The sequence below is a fragment of the Podarcis tiliguerta genome, assembly GCF_965153285.1.
Source record: "Podarcis tiliguerta genome assembly, chromosome: 7".
In the NCBI taxonomy this organism is placed as follows: domain Eukaryota; kingdom Metazoa; phylum Chordata; class Lepidosauria; order Squamata; family Lacertidae; genus Podarcis; species Podarcis tiliguerta.
The window spans coordinates 86051376-86069832 of record NC_139540.1 but is presented as its reverse complement, the minus strand read 5'-3'; the positions used below and the strand labels follow the sequence as shown (position 1 = coordinate 86069832).

The following is an 18457-nucleotide window of genomic DNA, read 5'->3' as shown; positions in this document are numbered from 1 at the left end:
GGCAGTCAGCTAAGTTGTACTCAGAGTAGACCCATTGAAATTGATGGACATAACGTAGTCACGTTCATTCATTTCAGTTCCTCCCCTTGAGTAACAGCTAAGACTGCTGGGCTCTCTCCCACCCCCACCCCACAATCTGTATATATTCATGTCAGGTTGCTTGAGCTACAGTCATGGAAGAGCCACGTTGTACATTATATTGCAAATTCAACTGACATCCCTGGGGACAACTGAGATGCTTCATGTGGAGCCAGGCTGGATCTCAGGAACGAGTGAGTCCCTGGCTCTTAGCAACCTACTGTAAAACTCAGTCAGAAATAAGGATGAAAGTTAGCATTGCCATTGTGAGTGTTATCAATTTGCTTTCCGTTGCAACACGAAATTGGGGCTCGCTGTCCTGAGGTTTTTGCTAGAAGCTAGGCTCCCTGGTCAGAGCAGAAGACTAATAGAAAAGACAACCAGGCAAAAATCCATAAGCAAAGTGGGCTGTTAAGCCTTTGATCGTTTATTAGTCGTGACAAAGATTCAACCTCTCTAAAAGCAAAGAAAGGAGAACCTAAAGGGTGTTCTGCCTTCTGAAGGTTTACATTTCCCACAAAACAATAAGCAAAGCATCTGTGGCACAGAAAACGTCAAAGGTGCATCACAAAATTATAAGGGGTTACAGCAGGTCAGACAGGTCAATATCACAATGCGTCAAACCAAACATTTTATCTTACACCTTTCCAGACAGAATTTGCATGAAACATTCTAAACAGTTACATTCAAATAACAACATGAGCAATCAACAGGATTGGTGCATCCTATTCATTGGAAAGTCTGGGCAATCATTGCCATACACCTCCTCAATCATCTCCATCAGGAACTATTGTGCTGAAGAAACCCTGCCCAGATCCTTCCCCTGACAAGCTGCGGCCTACATGACAACAACAACAAACAACAACAACAGCAACAATTGATACCCCGCCCATCTGGCTGGGTTTCCCCAGCCACTCTGGGCAGCTTTCAGTACATATGAAAACATAATAAAACATCAAATGTTAAAAATTTCTCTATACAGGACTGTCTTCAAAGGTCTTCTATAAGTTGTGTAGCTCTTTATCTCCTTGACATCGGATGGGAGGGTCTTCCACAGCGAGGGTGCCGCTGCCAAGAAGGCCCTCTGCCTGGTTCCCTTCTTGCAGTGAGGGAACCGCCAGAAAACCCTCGGAGGTGGACCTCAGTGTCTGGGCTGAATGATGGGGGTGGAGATGGTCCTTCAGGCTTACTGGGTCGAGGCCATTTAGGGCTTTAAAGGTCAGCAACAACACTATGAATTGTGCTTGGAAATGTACTGGGAATCTTACACTTAGGGGATTATGGCAGCAGAGGTTTCCCAGAATACAAGTGTGTGGGGGTAATTTTGGAGGTTTATGATATAGAATAAATCATTTACAAAACATTCATATATACAAACTTTCCCTAGCAAAACAAGCTTGATTAATTGCTTCAGTTTAAATAGATAGAGTGGCCCCTATCCCGTGACGCTGCTTGCTAAAATTGCACAGTGGGGTGTTTCATTCATTGAAACCAGTGGCATTACCTGCTACTACCACAGAGTGGCCACTAGGGGCGCTGCGGTGCAACAACTTTGACACCACAAGTTTTGACAACCTGACACTTAACATTTTTAAGACCCGACAGGTGTGAGCCTTTATTAGAGAAATCTGTTTAGGTTTTTGGGAATCTGTTTGGGTTTTGGGGGTGTGTATGTGGTGTAGTGCATTGAGGAGACATATCATTGCATTTATGCCTATGCACTGGCGACTGTGTGAGGGGAGGCAGCACATATGATGGCACTCATGTATCGCCATGGGGGAGGGGCTTGGTTTCCGTCACATGAGTCACCAGAAGCAACAATCTTTGCAATCTTTTGGGGTGTCTGGGGTCTTAGAGGAGGGGTAGTACCTCTGGTGGGGGACACGTCATGCTCCTTCTGGGGTAGTTTGTCCACCTTTGCTCCCCCGCTCCTGCGCTCAGCTCTTACCTGTGGCTTCTAGAAGCTGTCAGCATGTGACAGCAGCCACACACCGGGAAATGGCCACCAAACTTTTTTATTGAAATGTGGTAGCAGCCAGTGTGGCATGGCTGAGCTGCGGGACCTCCTTCCCAACACTTGATGTTGCTGCAGGGTGGCATCATAGAGTGGTCAGGAGCACCAGGCTGGCTCTGCCATGGGAGCTGCAGCAATGCCAGTATCAGGAGGCCAGCTCTGGAGCTGCCCCTCCCCCCCCCACTGGCCACTACTGGTTAAATGCATAAAAAGGCGGCACTGATTTTGCAGCATGCTTAGCACGGGTCCTTCTTGTGGGTCCATTTAAGGAAATGTTTGTCAGTTTCCTAAAAAATTAAAAGTGTGAGGTCTTGTGGATATCTGGACATTACAATATGACACACAATTTATCTGCACTCTCCAGTCTTGTTTGTGCAACCCATATATTCAGTCAACTGCTGTTTCTAAGGCTAATTCAAAAGATACATTGGCAGTGTGACCGTGGTTGCTGCACCTTCCAATCTATGCAGCTCCAGCAACATGCTACCATCTTTGTGGGCAGGATGGCGTGGCTACCTTCTACATTAGTACTACTGGCCCTGATAAGCAACGATGGTATAGGAAGTAAGCTCACCAGCCACCTGCTCACAGGTTCTTCCAAGAGCAGCATGGGACCAGACCACACAAGGCCACTCCCACCCTGCAGACGCATTTGGCCTTCACCAGCCCTTGAACGAGCTTAGCTTTGTATGCCTCTGTGCATTTGTTTTTGCCTTCCTACCTTGCTACATGTACTGTCCTGATTTTCTCTTCTCTCCTTCTTTATCCCTTGGCAGTCACCGTTTCCTTTCTTCATATCTGATCGGTCTTAAACGGACAAGTTCCTATTTCTTTGCTTCTCTTTTTCTGTGGCCTTCTTAATTGCTGCTCAGTGTTTAACAAATTTGTAATTGTCGGCAACTCTTCTTGTTGGAACATCTCCACATATTGGCTCATGGTCAAACTTGGCTCTCCCAAGCTGATTCTGGTGCTCATGTTGCCCGAAACTCTGGCTCTTTGTCATTTTCCCACGCTCCCCACTATGATACTCATGATAAGTACCTTCCAAGCCGGCTACAGTCTTCCTCTTGGCAAATACCTTTTATCTTTATACTTTCCCCCAAGCTATTGCTTTGCTATATTTTCCATATAAATTATTATTACTTATAGTCTATTCCTACAGTCTCAATCTCCCTCCACTCCCTGTTTCTCTTATTGAATCCCTGCAATCTGGTTTCTTTTCAAACTATTCTGCTAAGGCCTCCCTTGCAAAACATGTCAAATGGTCTGTTGGTAGTTAAAGGTCAAGGTGTCATCTTTGTTCTTATGTTCCTTTATTTCTTCTCTGCATGTCACAGTTGCTCACGCTCATCTTCTGGAATTCTTGCCTGGTCTTTGTACTTCTCTTGCTTTTCTTTTTTGCAGGGCTAAACTACACAGATGATGTGCGAGCTTTAAAGCACTTATGGGTGTGGGGAAACTGAGTGGACTTGGGCACCAGTGCTGGGTGAAGGGGCACCTAGCAGCATTTGCCCCCGTGCAATTTCCTCAACTCGAAATCACTCTCCAAAATGGCTGGGCTGGGGGGGGGGGCATGCTTGGTGTCTGTCTTTAGGCTATTAGCAGTTTGTGCAGGTGGGAAGAAATACTGATGAGGAAAATGACACAGAGGAAGAGCTGAGCACTCCTTTCCCCAGCACTGCTGCCCCAAGCCCCATGACTTCTTTGTATTGTACCTGGGAGATTCAAGTAGCAATCATATCATGTTTATAAATAAATCCCAATGATTTCAACAGGGCTTACTCCCAGGTAAACATACAGAGCATTACAGTCTCAGTGACAGAGCTCCCGCATCATATGTGGCTTGGTCCTTGGTGCTCAGATATCATACTTTTTGTGCATTGTTTCAAGATTCCCCATAAGAATATTCCCCACTTTATCTCCTCAAGGTTCTTTCATTAAGGCATCTTTTGAGTACATTTCTCTCCCTCTCTGTGTGATCATATAGCTTCATTTAATCTGGATTGACTCTGCACTGATCAATAGATCTGTCTTCCTTGTATCTCAGTCTTTCTCTGCCATTTCTTTCTGGATATTCCAGTGCCCCCTTCAAGATCAATAGAATTCATTGGCTGTTTCTCCCAGACTCTCTTTCATTCCCATCCCCTCTCTTACTAGTATTGATCTGGTGGCCCATCCTTCTCCTGCTCAAAGTCATGTCTTATCCCTGCCTTTCTTTTATCTTCAAACCAGCTCAGTCAACAAGACCTGTATCTTTGTAATTTGTCAAAGGGCAGCAGTACCCAATGGGTGTGCAACTTGTGTAAAACCATGTGTCTTTACACTCTCATGTTCATACATCCGGGAGAGCTCAATTGTCCCATTTTTATCAGACACTGTGGGTTTTTTTAAAAAAATGCATATAAGCACATATTTTGCTTCCACACTTGTGACAGAAAACACCCGTGGTACACCATTGGGGCCTACAACAATTGCAGTGATGTCCCTCGAATATGTCAACTGATGATTGGACAAGTCTTTGAATAATCAAATCCTTATCATCTCATGTCTTGACTATTATGATAATTGCTTTCATTATATTTCTGTAACATAGCATTACAACCAATGAACAAACCACAAAGGCACACACAATTCTTTTGTCCCAAGGCAACCCATAATTAATGACATCTGTCATGTGAACTAAGCAGTATTCATTACATTCCAGACTCCAGCTTTATACATCTTTGGCTCCAGAAAAACAGAGATCAGGCCTTCAAACATCATTTTGAAGCAACTGATTGACAAATAAGCCAAATTACCAGGCATTATCAATATGCTTCCAGCTCGGGTCACCTCATTTAACAGCAGCCTGCAATTTATCCCAGTCCTTCAAGCATGCCTGATGGCCCCATCCTAACAAGACCAATTCTTGTCTGTCTTGGGCACTAAAACAAGGGTGACACACAGAAAGCCAGGAAGTCCTCCAATCTTACAAATGCCCAGCTCCACTCCTAACAAAGCAACCAGTGTGCTAAAAAGAGGAAATGGGAACTAGACTTTTTAAAAAGCTCAGAGCAAGAAGTGAAGATTTCAGAGGTTTTGTCAGCTTCAAAGCTAACTAAACTGAGAGAACTTGGTGTTTTTACAGCTCATTAGTATCAAAAGAATGGAAATACAAAATGTCACAGGCTGGAATAAATTCAGGGGAATTCAATGTGTGAACCAGAAAACTCAGGTCCACTCCATTCCACATGCACTGGAAAATATAGACCACAGATGCCCACCTTGTACACTGGGGATATACCCTGAACACTGGGCATTTACTATATTCCTCCAACCCGATTGGCAGCCAATTCACAACACCATGCAAAAGCAATCAGCAAGCCTCCATAATTGCTTTCTGCCAACCTCAAAATCTATTAAATTTACAGCTGAGTGCTGAAATAAAACCACCAATCAACAACTGAGTTGTTGTATCACTTGGACCTCCCATAGGAAAATGGTTACCTTTAAAGCAGGACAACTGATAAAGCCCATTTCATAAAGCAAAGCATCACCTGAAAATCTAATGTTACATACATGACTGAACACAGACACCATGAACAACACATCCAGGACACTGAAAAAACAGCTTTGTATATGATTTATAAACCATAAATCAGTCATCTTAACAAAAACAATGAAAATACTGTTTCACAACCCTTTAATTCTGATGGCCACAACCTCTCCCACTTGAAGATCTTTCCTACAGAGCATCCATCAAATCCCGGGATATTAGAAGCAACAACTGGAGAACAGCTCTTAGTCTGGATGACAATACAATTTCTATTTGTCTGTTCCTCTTTTTTAAAGCCCCTTCTCTTGTACATGACACACTCCTTAGAATTATTCAAGCTGCATTCAGACAGTGTTTTATTTCATTTCCCCAAAATTTCCTTACTTGATCATTTTCACATTTTGTGTGATCTTCCACACAATGTAAAAGCTACTTCTGGAAATAATAGTGGAATCTAGTAGAAGGTTAGCACTCATTTCTGTTGACCTGGAAAATTGTGGGATGAAAAAATTGGGAGCGGAATCCCAGCATCTGGGGTGCCAACTTGAAAAAAATATTGGGGGGGGGGAGAGTAAGCCCTGCCCTGCATAACTGATCACATGACATGGTGCACAGACACCATTTGAATGGCATTGCCCACCCACTTTTGAGGGGCAGGCCTGAAAACCCCTCAGCCCCTAGGAGTTTGCTCCTATGCCCAGCATACAGTTCTTTCCCACTGCTTTCATGGGTGAATCATGGGGGAACATAAGCACACATTGACATAAAGGGTGGGGAGTGGTGGCAACATGCTGAATGAGGCCTGCTGTTGTGTCGCAACTGACCCACAGGTGTGAATTAAATGTAGCATGAATGTCTCACTCAAAAAGCCACAATTCCATGCATAATGCAACTGGGAATGCCGTGTAAAAGGAACATCAGACACCAGCACAGAAGTGACCAGGAACTCTAATGCAATTATCTCCACGTCTGAATGGACCCTGAGTGGTCTTAAAACTGTTACCTTCTCACCACGTTCATTTGAAGTCACAGCTATGTTATTTAAAACTCACATTTAGCATTGCCTCTTGTTCCAGAGTTCCAAGAGCAAAGATGGGAAGTTTGTGTGCGCATCCACAAAAGGTCACAAGATTTCAGGCAACAAAGATGAGATTTCTTCAATTGTTCCATACAATGTTTTCAGTTAAATTATAGTTACTTCCTGCTCATGTCAGCACACATTTCCAGCTTTCCTTATGATCCTGCAGGCAAGGTTATCTATTTTTACCTTTTCATGCATGTTACTGTTCTTTCTTCCCACCCTTTATGTCACTTGCTAGATACATGAATATCTCAAAGAGTAAGGTTAAATAAACCAAACTATGGTTAATACTAAAACTATTTATTGCTAGCATCCTTCAAACATGATATTTAGGTATTGATACAGAGTTCTACAGGAGTCCATTAATCCCTATTTTACAGCTGCGCCTTTATGAGCTAAACATGGATAGCATAATCCAGCAGGAGCTAAATTCAGCCAAGTAGAAGGTAAAGACAGCCATTTCCTAGAATCATAGAATCCTAGAGTTGGAAGAGACCACAAGGGCCATCGAGTCCAACCCCCTGCCAAGCAGGAAACACCATCAGAGCACTCCTGACATATGGTTGTCAAGCCTCTGCTTAAAGACCTCCAAAGAAGGAGACTCCACCACACTCCTTGGCAGCAAATTCCACTGTCGAACAGCTCTTACTGTCAGGAAGTTCTTCCTAATGTTTAGGTGGAATCTTCTTTCTTGTAGTTTGGATCCATTGCTCCGTGTCCGCTTCTCTGGAGCAGCAGAAAACAACCTTTCTCCCTCCTCTAGGTGACATCCTTTTATATATTTGAACATGGCTATCATATCCCCCCTTAACCTCCTCTTCTCCAGGCTAAACATGCCCAGCTCCCTTAGCCGTTCCTCATAAGGCATCGTTTCCAGGCCTTTGACCATTTTGGTTGCCCTCCTCTGGACACGTTCCAGTTTGTCAGTGTCCTTCTTGAACTGTGGTGCCCAGAACTGGACACAGTACTCCAGGTGAGGTCTGACCAGAGCAGAATACAGTGGCACTATAACTTCCCTTGATCTAGATGCTATACTCCTATTGATGCAGCCCAGAATTGCATTGGCTTTTTTAGCTGCCGTGTCACACTGTTGGCTCATGTCAAGTTTGTGGTCAACCAAGACTCCTAGATCCTTTTCACATGTACTGCTCTCAAGCCAGGTGTCACCCATCTTGTATTTGTGCCTCTCATTTTTTTTGCCCAAGTGCAATACTTTACATTTCTCCCTGTTAAAATTCATCTTGTTTGTTTTGGCCCAGTTCTCTAATCTGTCAAGGTCGTTTTGAAGTGTGATCCTGTCCTCTGGGGTGTTAGCCACCCCTCCCAGTTTGGTGTCATCTGCAAATTTGATCAGGATGCCCTTGAGTCCATCATCCAAGTCGTTGATAAAGATGTTGAATAAGACTGGGCCCAAGACAGAACCCTGTGGCACCCCACTAGTCACTCTTCTCCAGGATGAAGAGGAACCATTGATGAGCACCCTTTGGGTCCGGTCAGTCAGCCAGTTACAAATCCACTGAGTGGTAGCATAGTCAAGACCTGAGCTGACCTATTGAGTTGTATAGTAAAGAGTAGCCTCTTACCTTTTTTTTGTTAGTGGGGCAGATGTAGAAATTTTCAATGACTGTAGCAATTCCAGGCTGTAGATTCAACTTGGTATATAATGTTCCAAAATCTGAGGACCTGGTATGGTGAAAAACAGAACTTTAAATGCATGGTGGTAATTAACCAGTATTTTTACATTTCAAAATAGAGCTGATATACAGCTCACATATTATACATTTGAAAACTGTTATAAACAAAAATTTTAGGTAAAGTAACTGCCCAATTCTGAATACAACTGCTGAAATACAACATATTGTTATAGATAGGGGGCTAAACCCTAGAAATTAATAAATGGTAAAGGACCCCTGACAGTTAAGTCCAGTCATGAACGACTCTGGGGTTGCGGAAACGTCCGCAGACAGTTTTTCTGGGTCATGTGGCCAACATGACTAAGCCACTTCTGGTGAAACCAGAGCAGTGCATGGAAATGCTGTTTACCTTCCCGCTGGAGTGGTACCTATTTATCTACTTGCACTCTGACATGCTTTTGAATTGCTAGGTTGGCAGGAGCTGGGACTGAGCAACGGGAGCTCACCCCACCGTGGGGATTTGAACCGCCAACCTTCTGATCGGCGGCTCAGTGGTTTACACCACAGAGCCACCCGCATACCTGTAGGGAAGGGAAGACTGCAGGCCAGTGAAAAAATGCAGGCTAAGCTTCCCAAGCCAGGGCCTCACCTGGGATAGAGGCATTAACATGGCAAAGGTGTTGATGGCCCATCGAAGGGGAATTTGGGGCCTGGGCAGGCAGAGGTTGCTGAGATGATGGGGTATGTGAGATATGACAGGAAAAGAGTGTCTTTAGCAAGGTGTGCTGGGAAGGAGGAGAGAACAAAGACTGAGAGCTAGGGGTGCCATCTATGGGGGGCATGCAAGCCGGGCCCCCCATATTTTCAAGAAGGGGGCCTGGGCTCACCAAAATTCCACAACAATCCTCAAAAGGACGTACCGGGATGAAGATGCTTGGCCTTGCTGCCTCCTTTTGAGGATCACCAGGGATAGGGCAGGACGAAAAGGTGGCTGGTGGCGGGTGGGGGATGGCAGGCTGAGTCAGCCCAGCTAGGTGGGGGGGGGGTCACACATGTGACATCATGCACTGCCCCCACTCACGTGTTGGGTGCAACTCAGTGCCTATGCTGAGCAGGCTGGCTGGGAAAAATGCCTTGGACTCGATGGTTGCACTGCTGTGGGGAAACAAGCCCCTCTCAAAAGGACCATGCCGTAAGATCTGGACTCCCTGAATGAAGACTGAAGCTGTAAATATGTGACTGAATCATGTTTCTTCAAAGTCCCAGCAGCATCTTCAGTTCCCCAAAGGAGCACAACCCCTGGGCAAGTGCCTGGAGCCCCCTGAAATCTTGCTACCACTTGGCGGGGGCGGGGTGCTACCCAACTTTTTTAACAATATGAATGAAATAAGCTTTACATAAATTCACACCATTTTGCATCATCCAGATTTATGAAACAGAAGACATTGACCTTCTATTGTAGGAAGAACCCATCAGAAAATGAACACTTGGTTTTGCCTCCAAGAGTAAAAAATACACAGGTATCCTTCCAGTTTTAGCCTTAGACTTGACCTTTTCAAAATACAACAGCCTATAGAAACAATAGTAGATGTACAAATAATGGTGAGTTCTGCCCTCAATGGGGCCCTTCAAGGGGAAGGACAAGAGAGAACATGATCTACATGATCGAAGAACAAGACACCAGGTGAGGCACACCAAAATATGCACAATCCATGCTAAGTTTCAATGCATTTTAATATCTGAAATAAATCTCCATTCTTACTGACCCTCTTGGGTGCTAAGACTGATGCTAGTTCTGCCGCCCTCCGTACCCTCAGCTTTCTCTGTGGCAACCCCCCCTCCCCACAGTGGTACATTGAGCCTTCACCAAATGTCAAAACATCTCTCTTTACCTTGGTTTCTGTCAGTTAAAATATTTTATTTTGTGGGACATACCTATTTTGTTGAATTTATACTGTTCTGTTCGGACTGTAAAAGTTTTACTTTTTTATAATTATAGCTAGTTTATCTGGTTTTATGATTGTATTTTACATTTGTGTAACCCATCCCGGGACCTTACAGTTAAGGGCAGGTAAGAAATCTAATAAATAGGATCACAGGGGAAGACGGCAAAGTCACCATGGAAATAATAATCTTGTAAAAATAATTATGCATTAACATCAACATCTGAAATATCTATAATATCTATGATTGTGAAGATTTTAAATTCTGCATAACCTGTTCATTTCACAGCCCTTGACATGCAAGGGGAAACTAGATTGTTTTGTTTTTCTAACCATTCAATTGCTTCTCACTTGGCTCTCCTTAGTGGTTAAAGGGTGTGAAAAATAAATGAATTCAATAACAGAATTTTAAGCAATTTTTCAACAGCACAGAAACTAGAACTTGTGAAGGAAAATTGGACATGACAGCATGCCTAACGTACATTTTACAACAGCTTCTCAAAACACCTTCAGATTCCTTATATATTCCCAAACGCTAAGTCAAAATGACATTGATTGCTGTTCTCCTCAGTCACATGTAACCAAAAGAAACCAAGGGGCATCCTAATTGGTATAATTAGTCAGTTCACTTGTCCGCCCGCACACTTACTGGGGGTTTTTTAGGCCTCAGAGCATGGAACAGGAAAAGTATCAGACCGTTAATGGTACAATGCCCACAAAATGCTGCTTAGTGGCAGGGGTGCAAACTTGAATAAAATATTGTGGGGGCCCAGGTAAGCCCCGCCCTACATAATCAATTACACGATGCAGTGCGCACACACAATTTGAATGGGAATGCCCATCAGCTTTGTGGGGTTCCAGCCGCCTAAAATACTTTGTTGTGGGGGCCAAAGCCCCACAGCCCCTAGGAGGTGGCTTTATGCTCAGTGAGAGGCTCAGATCGGCCAGCGCATAGAGAAAGTCAGTCCGCTGCTGATGGGCAATAGGACTGAGCCAAAATGATTCTTGCCATTTCCATTTCATTTGCTCAGAATATCGAAGCATATCTTCTTGTGGAAATCATTTATTGCAAATCATCTTCAGTTGCTTTTTATTTAGGTTGCACACCAGCATACTATTTGTATGTGTTGCCTTTTTAATAGAAGTGGCTGTTTAAGGCAATGTTCATATCCCTTATATCCTAGAAGTTTCCAAGTGCTCATGTTCCTACTTTGTTGCAAGGCGGCTTTTGTAGATATTTTTTTGGAATTGATTTGTGTGTGCGTGGCCTCCAGACACTTTAGCACACTGAGGAGCTCTGCTAATTCAAGCACGCATGCCATACCATATCATAACGGCAGCACAGGTAGCTGAGTACGTTCCTCTGTATTGTCTCTATCGGGATGTGAATGTGTACAGTATTACAATGAAGCTACATCAAGGATGCCTCTGCATCTTGAGATAGTGGCACGGGCTCCTCAACAAACACGTGTCTCATAATCCTTGGAGGCTGCCGTAGAACTCCTACCACCCACCTAGAATCCTGAAACACCCACTAGTGGGTGTTAGGGACCAGGTTGCCCACCCCTGGCCTAACAGAAAAGGTAGAAGCTGTGCATAGCTTGTCTACTGATAACAGTGAAAGAATACTGAAGGAATGGAATGTAAGCAGCTAGGCTATGACGATGGTGTACTAACGCTAGAAGATAAGTCAAGCATGGAAGTTACACTAAGTCCTAAGGTCGAGAAGAGAACAAAAATACTGACATAGGTAACTGAAAGCAGATGCTGGCAGACCACTAACAGAAGACAATGAGAGCAGACACTGAAAGATGGTTACATGCATCCACACATTATGAGACGGTTAGGGTTGGCTAGTCAAAAGAATCCAAGTATCTCCAAGTGATTTAAGAATGATGGCAGTGTGTTGCAGTTGTGTAACTGTCATAGGAAAGATTGCTGCAATTGTGGTAACTGTTTGCTTGGTTATTTTCTGCTCACGTGAATAGATTAGCAGTGTACTGTACAGTGGTACCTCTGATGACGAACTGAATTCGTTCCAGAGATCCGTTCTTAATCCGAAACCGTTCTTAACCTGAGGTGTGCTTTTGCTAATGGGGCCTCCCGCTGTGGCGCGATTTCTGGGGCAAAGTTCTCAACCCGAGGTACTACTTCCAGGTTAGCGGAGTCTATAACCCGAAGTGTTTGTAACCCAAGGTGTTTTTAACCCAAGGTGCCACTGTGTAAGAGGTGATGTTTGAGAACATAAAAATTGCTCTCTGCCTCTGATTTTTTAGGAGACTGACCTCTAGATACGTTTGTATCAATAAGAACATAATCTCTACCCCCCCCAATGAAGGCATTAACATGATTCCTCCTCTGTGTAACTATTACAGTGGTGCCTCGCAAGACGAAAAGAATCCGTTCCGCGGGTCTTTTCGTCTTGCGGTTTTTTCGTCTTGCGAAGCAAGCCCATTGACGGAGTAGCGCTATTAGCGCTGTTGGCGATTTAAGGGCTAAAAACGGCTTTTTAAGGGGTGGGGGATTAGCGGTTTTGCTGCTAAAATGCTTTTAGCAGCTTAGCAATTCAAAATAAGGGGTTTTGGAGCAAGAAAAAATTCAATTTTTTTCGTCATTTTTCGTCTTGCGAAGCAAGCCCATAGGGAAATTCGTCCTGCGAAGTGCCTCTGCAAACGGAAAACCCTTTCGTCTTGCAGGTTTTCCGTCTTGCGAGGCATTCGTCTTGCGGGGCACCACTGTACTACTTTAGCCCTTTAACTATGGTTTCTTTTTCCAGATTTTTTTATGATTGGAGAGACACACTGTCAGGGACTGGCTGGATGAGGAAGAGCAGTGGCAGCCAGTGGTTCAGGAGACACCTGAGGGGGAAGGGGACTTTGAACCAGGTTCAGCGTGGTGGGACAGGGAGAAATCATCATCATCAGAGAGTGAGGGCGAAGGGGAGAGGCTTGAGGTGGCCACAGACGCTGAGAGAGATGGAGAAGGAGCTGGGTTTCCTGCTTCACAATACAGTCCTGATTCAGCTTCTTCTCCTCCCTCTTTCAGCACAGGAATGAGGTGTCGTGAAAAGGCTAGAACAATTAAGAAAAGCTGAGTCACAGCAAAAAATGCAAGGAGGGAGGTATAAATAAGGGAGAGAGAGGACAGAATTTAGCTTCTGCAACTGACCTGCTTATCTGATGGATGTGATGGATGTTGACTCCCTGGTTGCTGAGCAATAAAATGAATTACTGACAAGTAAGTTTGCCTGCTTCTGATTACAGTGTTGGATAAGAGACAGCAGGCTTTTCCAGCAGCCTGAGAGATACTAGCAAGTGTCATAAAACCACATAAGGAGGGTTCTAGTGAACCAAAGAAATCAGTCATGCCCATTGGCACCGTGAGCCTAATAGAGGATACAGGACACACAGTTACAACTCGGAGTCCAGTGCAGGTACAAGTCCCTGTTCCAACAGAAAAACTTGCTCCCATCTGAGTCCTTTAATATAAGCTGCACAGACATACATTTAAAGCACATGCATTTGCATGTGAACTTTTCCCCCTCCTGGTTTCTCCTGGTTCCTTATTTCTTCATAAAAGCATTTATAAACCACTTAATAGTAAAAAATAATAATGTCAAAGCTGTAAGAAAAATCTACGTGGCCAAGCACCACCACCAATCCAGATGGGTCACTTTCAGAGACTAATGGAATCCAATGGATTCCTGAATGCTCTTGGGGGCTTTCCAGCACATAGGGGAGAGGACCCTGTTGAAGCCCTTTCCATTATGTAACAGTGGGGATCACTGGGTTTTTGACACAGTCACCCCAAGCACTCTCTCCAGAATTGAAGAGTGAGAGTAGAACAGTGTCATCTGTAATCAAAGCAGTCTTGCTGACTGCTCTAAACTTGGAGACTTTGGATTCTAGATAAAGGGATCTAATTATGTCTTGCTACCCTAATTCAGTCGGAAATGGCAATAGCTTCATTTTCTATTTTTGTTTATTTATAAACAGCAATAATAGCAATGTATTATATAATTAGACAGCATGTAGAGCAGTAGGGAAGGAGGTAATTCACAATCACATTGCTTAGTTGCGACACTTCATACTCCTTCAGCTACATGAGAATGACTGTCAGTCTATGTGACACTAAAGACAGGTTCCATCTGTTGTTCTATTTTTCCTCTCAACCTATCTTCCAGTTCATTTATCAGTTTCCTAGCAACCCATCTCAATTTTCTGTTCTTACATGTAATTCTTCTTTCAGTTCCTACTGAGAGGCATCCATCTTTCAAAGCAGTTGAGCTTTAATTTCTTCCCGCACAGTTTGAATCACATCAAGTCTTCCTCCTTTGCCCTTCCTGTTGTGCAACCTTGAGCTTTATTCTTGGATACTGAAAACAGTGAAGGCATTTGAAAAGCCTGCCTGCAAAACAACAGGCCACTTTTTGGGGTGGGGGCAGCGGGAGGGGACAAGCAACTAATGAATAGCTGAATGATTTGAAAGCAAAATTGTGGTGCACCTGAAGCTACAGGCATAGAAAAAGTAAAATCTGGAACATTTCTGAATTTATTTTTGTATTTATTTGAATACTTTTATCTAACTTAGTAACTAGAAATGCTCAAAGTGGTCTTAAAATAATTTTAAAAGGAACACTGAAATAAAAACAAAACTCGGAGCCAGCTAAAATTCTTAGAAATCAAAGTCAACATCTAGAAGCAGATCCAGATGCAAATGTCTACCTAAGCAACCACATATTGAGAGCAGCTCTTTAAGGCATGAATTCCACAATAAGGGGGCAAGCACCAAGAGGTGGGTTCCCAGCTCACTTTCAGAAGACAGCAGGAAGACTGCCTCCTGCACATGGGACCATCGTAATACACATGGCAGTATATTCAAGAGCAGATCTGTAAGGCGCCCTGATCCAAGTCACTGTGGATGTTCAAACTCAAAAAACTTTGAACTTGGCCCAGAAAACTAACAGTCAGAGTTCTTTGAAAACAGGCATTATGTGTCTTCAAAGGTCAGTTCCAGTTAACAATTGTTATATTCTGAATCCAGTGCTGTTTCTGAACAATCTTCAAAAGACATCCCCACTGATTGAAAAACTGTTGAGTGCTCCCTGAGAGCAACATTGTTCAACATTCACCCGCCCTTTAATAAAAAAATGATCCGATGGGCAAGGCATCAGAGGCTTAGTGGGGGGGAACATGAGGGCCATGTCCCAGGGCGCAATTTTGTGAGGGGGCACAAACAGGCACCTCCACAGCAGCACCTCCACACAAGAAGGAGCTGTGCTTTGGCTGTGGTGCTTGTGCCTGGCTGCAGCAGCTCTGCCCTTGGGTCAGGAGAATGGGTGGCAATGCTGCCCTCCACCCTCTTCAGCCACGGTGCGCCTTGCGCCTGGCTGCAGCAACTCCACCACCGGGTCAGGCCTAGGGGGGCGGGGCGGGAAACAGTGTGGTTAACTCTCAGTTCCCCAACTTCAACATAATTTTTTCCCAGACAAATTAGGCACAATACCACAGCTGTCTTGTGTCTGAAGATCTACATCCTCTATTAGGTAATAAAATAAATGCAAGAATGCTGCCCTCAGTTTTCCACAGCTAGAGAGAGTGGGTGGGGGGATAAGACAATGTCGTCTTTTGACAGGCCCCAAAATAGTGATAATCTATGGGCTGTTTCTCTTATTAAACTGCAGAGCTACTGCATGACTCCCACAGGTTATTCCTGCGTCTGAAAAGATGTAGCAGTGCCTTGGATTGATATTAATAATCCAAGTAACTGCAGGCTGTTCCTAGCCCTGTTTTACTCAATTCAGATTTGAATATATATGTTTAAATGTATATAACTGAATGCCATGGATGGTGTTTGGTTCTGTATACATGGTGCTACCGATACAGTCATACCTCGGGTTGAATGTGCTTCAGGTTGAGAGCTTTCGGGTTGCGCTCCGTGGCAACCTGGAAGTAATGGAGCACGTTACTTCTGGGTTTTGCCGCTTCCGCATGCACAGACGCTCAAAATGACGTCACGCGCATGCGCGGAAGTGGCACCGTCACATCTTACATTCCATTCAGGATGCGAACAGGGCTTTGGAACGGATCCCGTTCGCATCCCGAGGTACCACTGTATATCAGCCAGATAGGTGGGGTATAAACAATAAATAATACATTAGTAGTAGTAGTAGTAAAAAGGGTGATCAGGAGGGAGAGTTATTGGAGCAACTTTGCTCCTCTCCCAACCCAGATTGGAAGACTAGTGAAGAATCAAATTGTTCTTAACAACACAGTCTCAATTATATTCTAAAAATGGAAGAGAGGGACATCACTATTTTCTAGCAAAATTTAGGTGGGTAGGCGGCTGGAATTAGAAGAGTAACTGAAATATTTGATTTCAACAGGACCAATGTTGAGAAGCTAAAACAATTATAGAGGTAGGTGATACTGTATATACAGAAAAACATGTTGAACTTCTTTCAATCAACAGTGCAATAATTATAAGCAATTTGCATAGGAAGCACAGGTCCCATGCCAAATTGGATAAGTAATAATCTTTAAGTGTATTTATCCACAGGATTTCTCTTTGCTGCTTAATATGAAAGAAAAATCAAGAGTGAAATATTTGTGATACGAAATTACTATTCTGGCCAATGTAGTTGTTGCATTAGCATAACACCCTGACTGAGTAAAAAGCCACTTAAAGGTCGTGTAGGAGAAATAGTAAGAAAGAGATCAAATGGGGTGAATGCGTTCAAAAGGCCAGGTGAAGATGAAAGAACCTGTGGATGTACTTTAAATGCTCAACAGTTTTAATCATTTCAGTACTTAAGGTGTGTGCATCTGCACTATGCCAACCCACGTTAGATTTGACTGAGAAGGGAGATAGGCCAAAAACAAAGCATTTCCTCTTCCCATAAAGTTTGCTGGTACTGCATAGTGAAAGTCAGATCCAGGAGACTGTGCGGAAGATGCCCAACTCCCCTGCTGCCACTCAGACAAAGGAGAGACGTTCCCTCCATCCATCAATGCAGGAACGACTGGGACTACTTCTAGACACGGGAGAAATTGTGAATCTGGTTGCATTTCCCCACCCTTTCATGCAACCCCAAAATCTGATCCATAGGGTCCCCATCCAGATGGGGGGGCACATGGGATTTACTGTGGGGGGGGGAGAGGAATGAGGAGTCCTGTTGCAGGAGGGGATCCCTGCTTAAAGTACACTAGATCCTGCCCTCTATGTTGCTGAGGCTGGATTTCTTCTGCCTTTTTACTTGTTAGCAATTCTGAATCAGGGCCAGAGACAGAGAAGGGAAACAGCTGCAAGGCATTACAGGGGCTACTAAAGCTAATCTGATATCCTTTTTTTAGAAGGTAGATGGTTTTCCAGATAAAATTAAATTCAGCAGATTGAATCAGTTTAAAATTTCACAGAACATTTGGTTACATATGACGTAAGAAACTATTATTTCTGCTTTAAAAGAGGCATGTCAAATGTGTATTAAAGGGACTAGATAGGGGTTTGCTTAAAAGCAAACAGTACAGTTGAAGAAAAGAAAGCAGTGGATGTAATCAGTGATGGGGCCCACTTTATTAAATATTTGCATATTTTACAGAAGCCTGGGGGCTGAGGAGAAATGTTTTGGTTAGAATCTAACCATTAGATGACAGCAATCCCAAGCCATTTTTAATACAGATTATTAGGAAATTGCACAGGATGAATTGGTTGATCTCAAATTTGTGGAATAATACTAATTAAATTCAGTAATATAAGATGTACGCAGAGAAAATAGCACATTTTTTGTTGCTGGCTAGGGGCTCAACAGAGAAAAAAATTCTAGGCATATTGGCTGATCACTTAACTCGGGCTCAGCAATGCCATAGAGCAACAAGCAGTGCAAATGTAGAACCATAGAATCATAGAAACATAGAGTTGGAAGAGACCGCAAGGGCCATCAAGTCCAACCCCCTGCCAAGCAGGAAACACCATCAGAGCACTCCTGACATATGGTTGTCAAGCCTCTGCTTAAAGACCTCCAAAGAAGGAGATTCCACCACACTCCTTGGCAGCAAATTCCACTGTCGGAGAGCTCTTACTGTCAGGAAGTTCTTCCTAATGTTTAGGTGGAATCTCTTTCTTGTAGTTTGGATCCATTGCTCCGTGTCCGCTTCTCTGGAGCAGCAGAAAACA

General features: G+C 43.7%; 1 protein-coding gene across 1 annotated transcript in view; it reads right to left on the bottom strand.

Moving 5' to 3' along the window:
- The window catches only part of SORCS2 (sortilin related VPS10 domain containing receptor 2), a 122763-nt gene that overhangs the window by 79566 nt on the left and 24740 nt on the right, over positions 1 to 18457 (bottom strand). The window contains exon 3 of the mRNA XM_083448573.1: positions 8292 to 8391. Coding sequence (XP_083304699.1) covers positions 8292 to 8391 — 100 coding nt within the window. The remainder of the gene's footprint in view (positions 1 to 8291; positions 8392 to 18457) is intronic.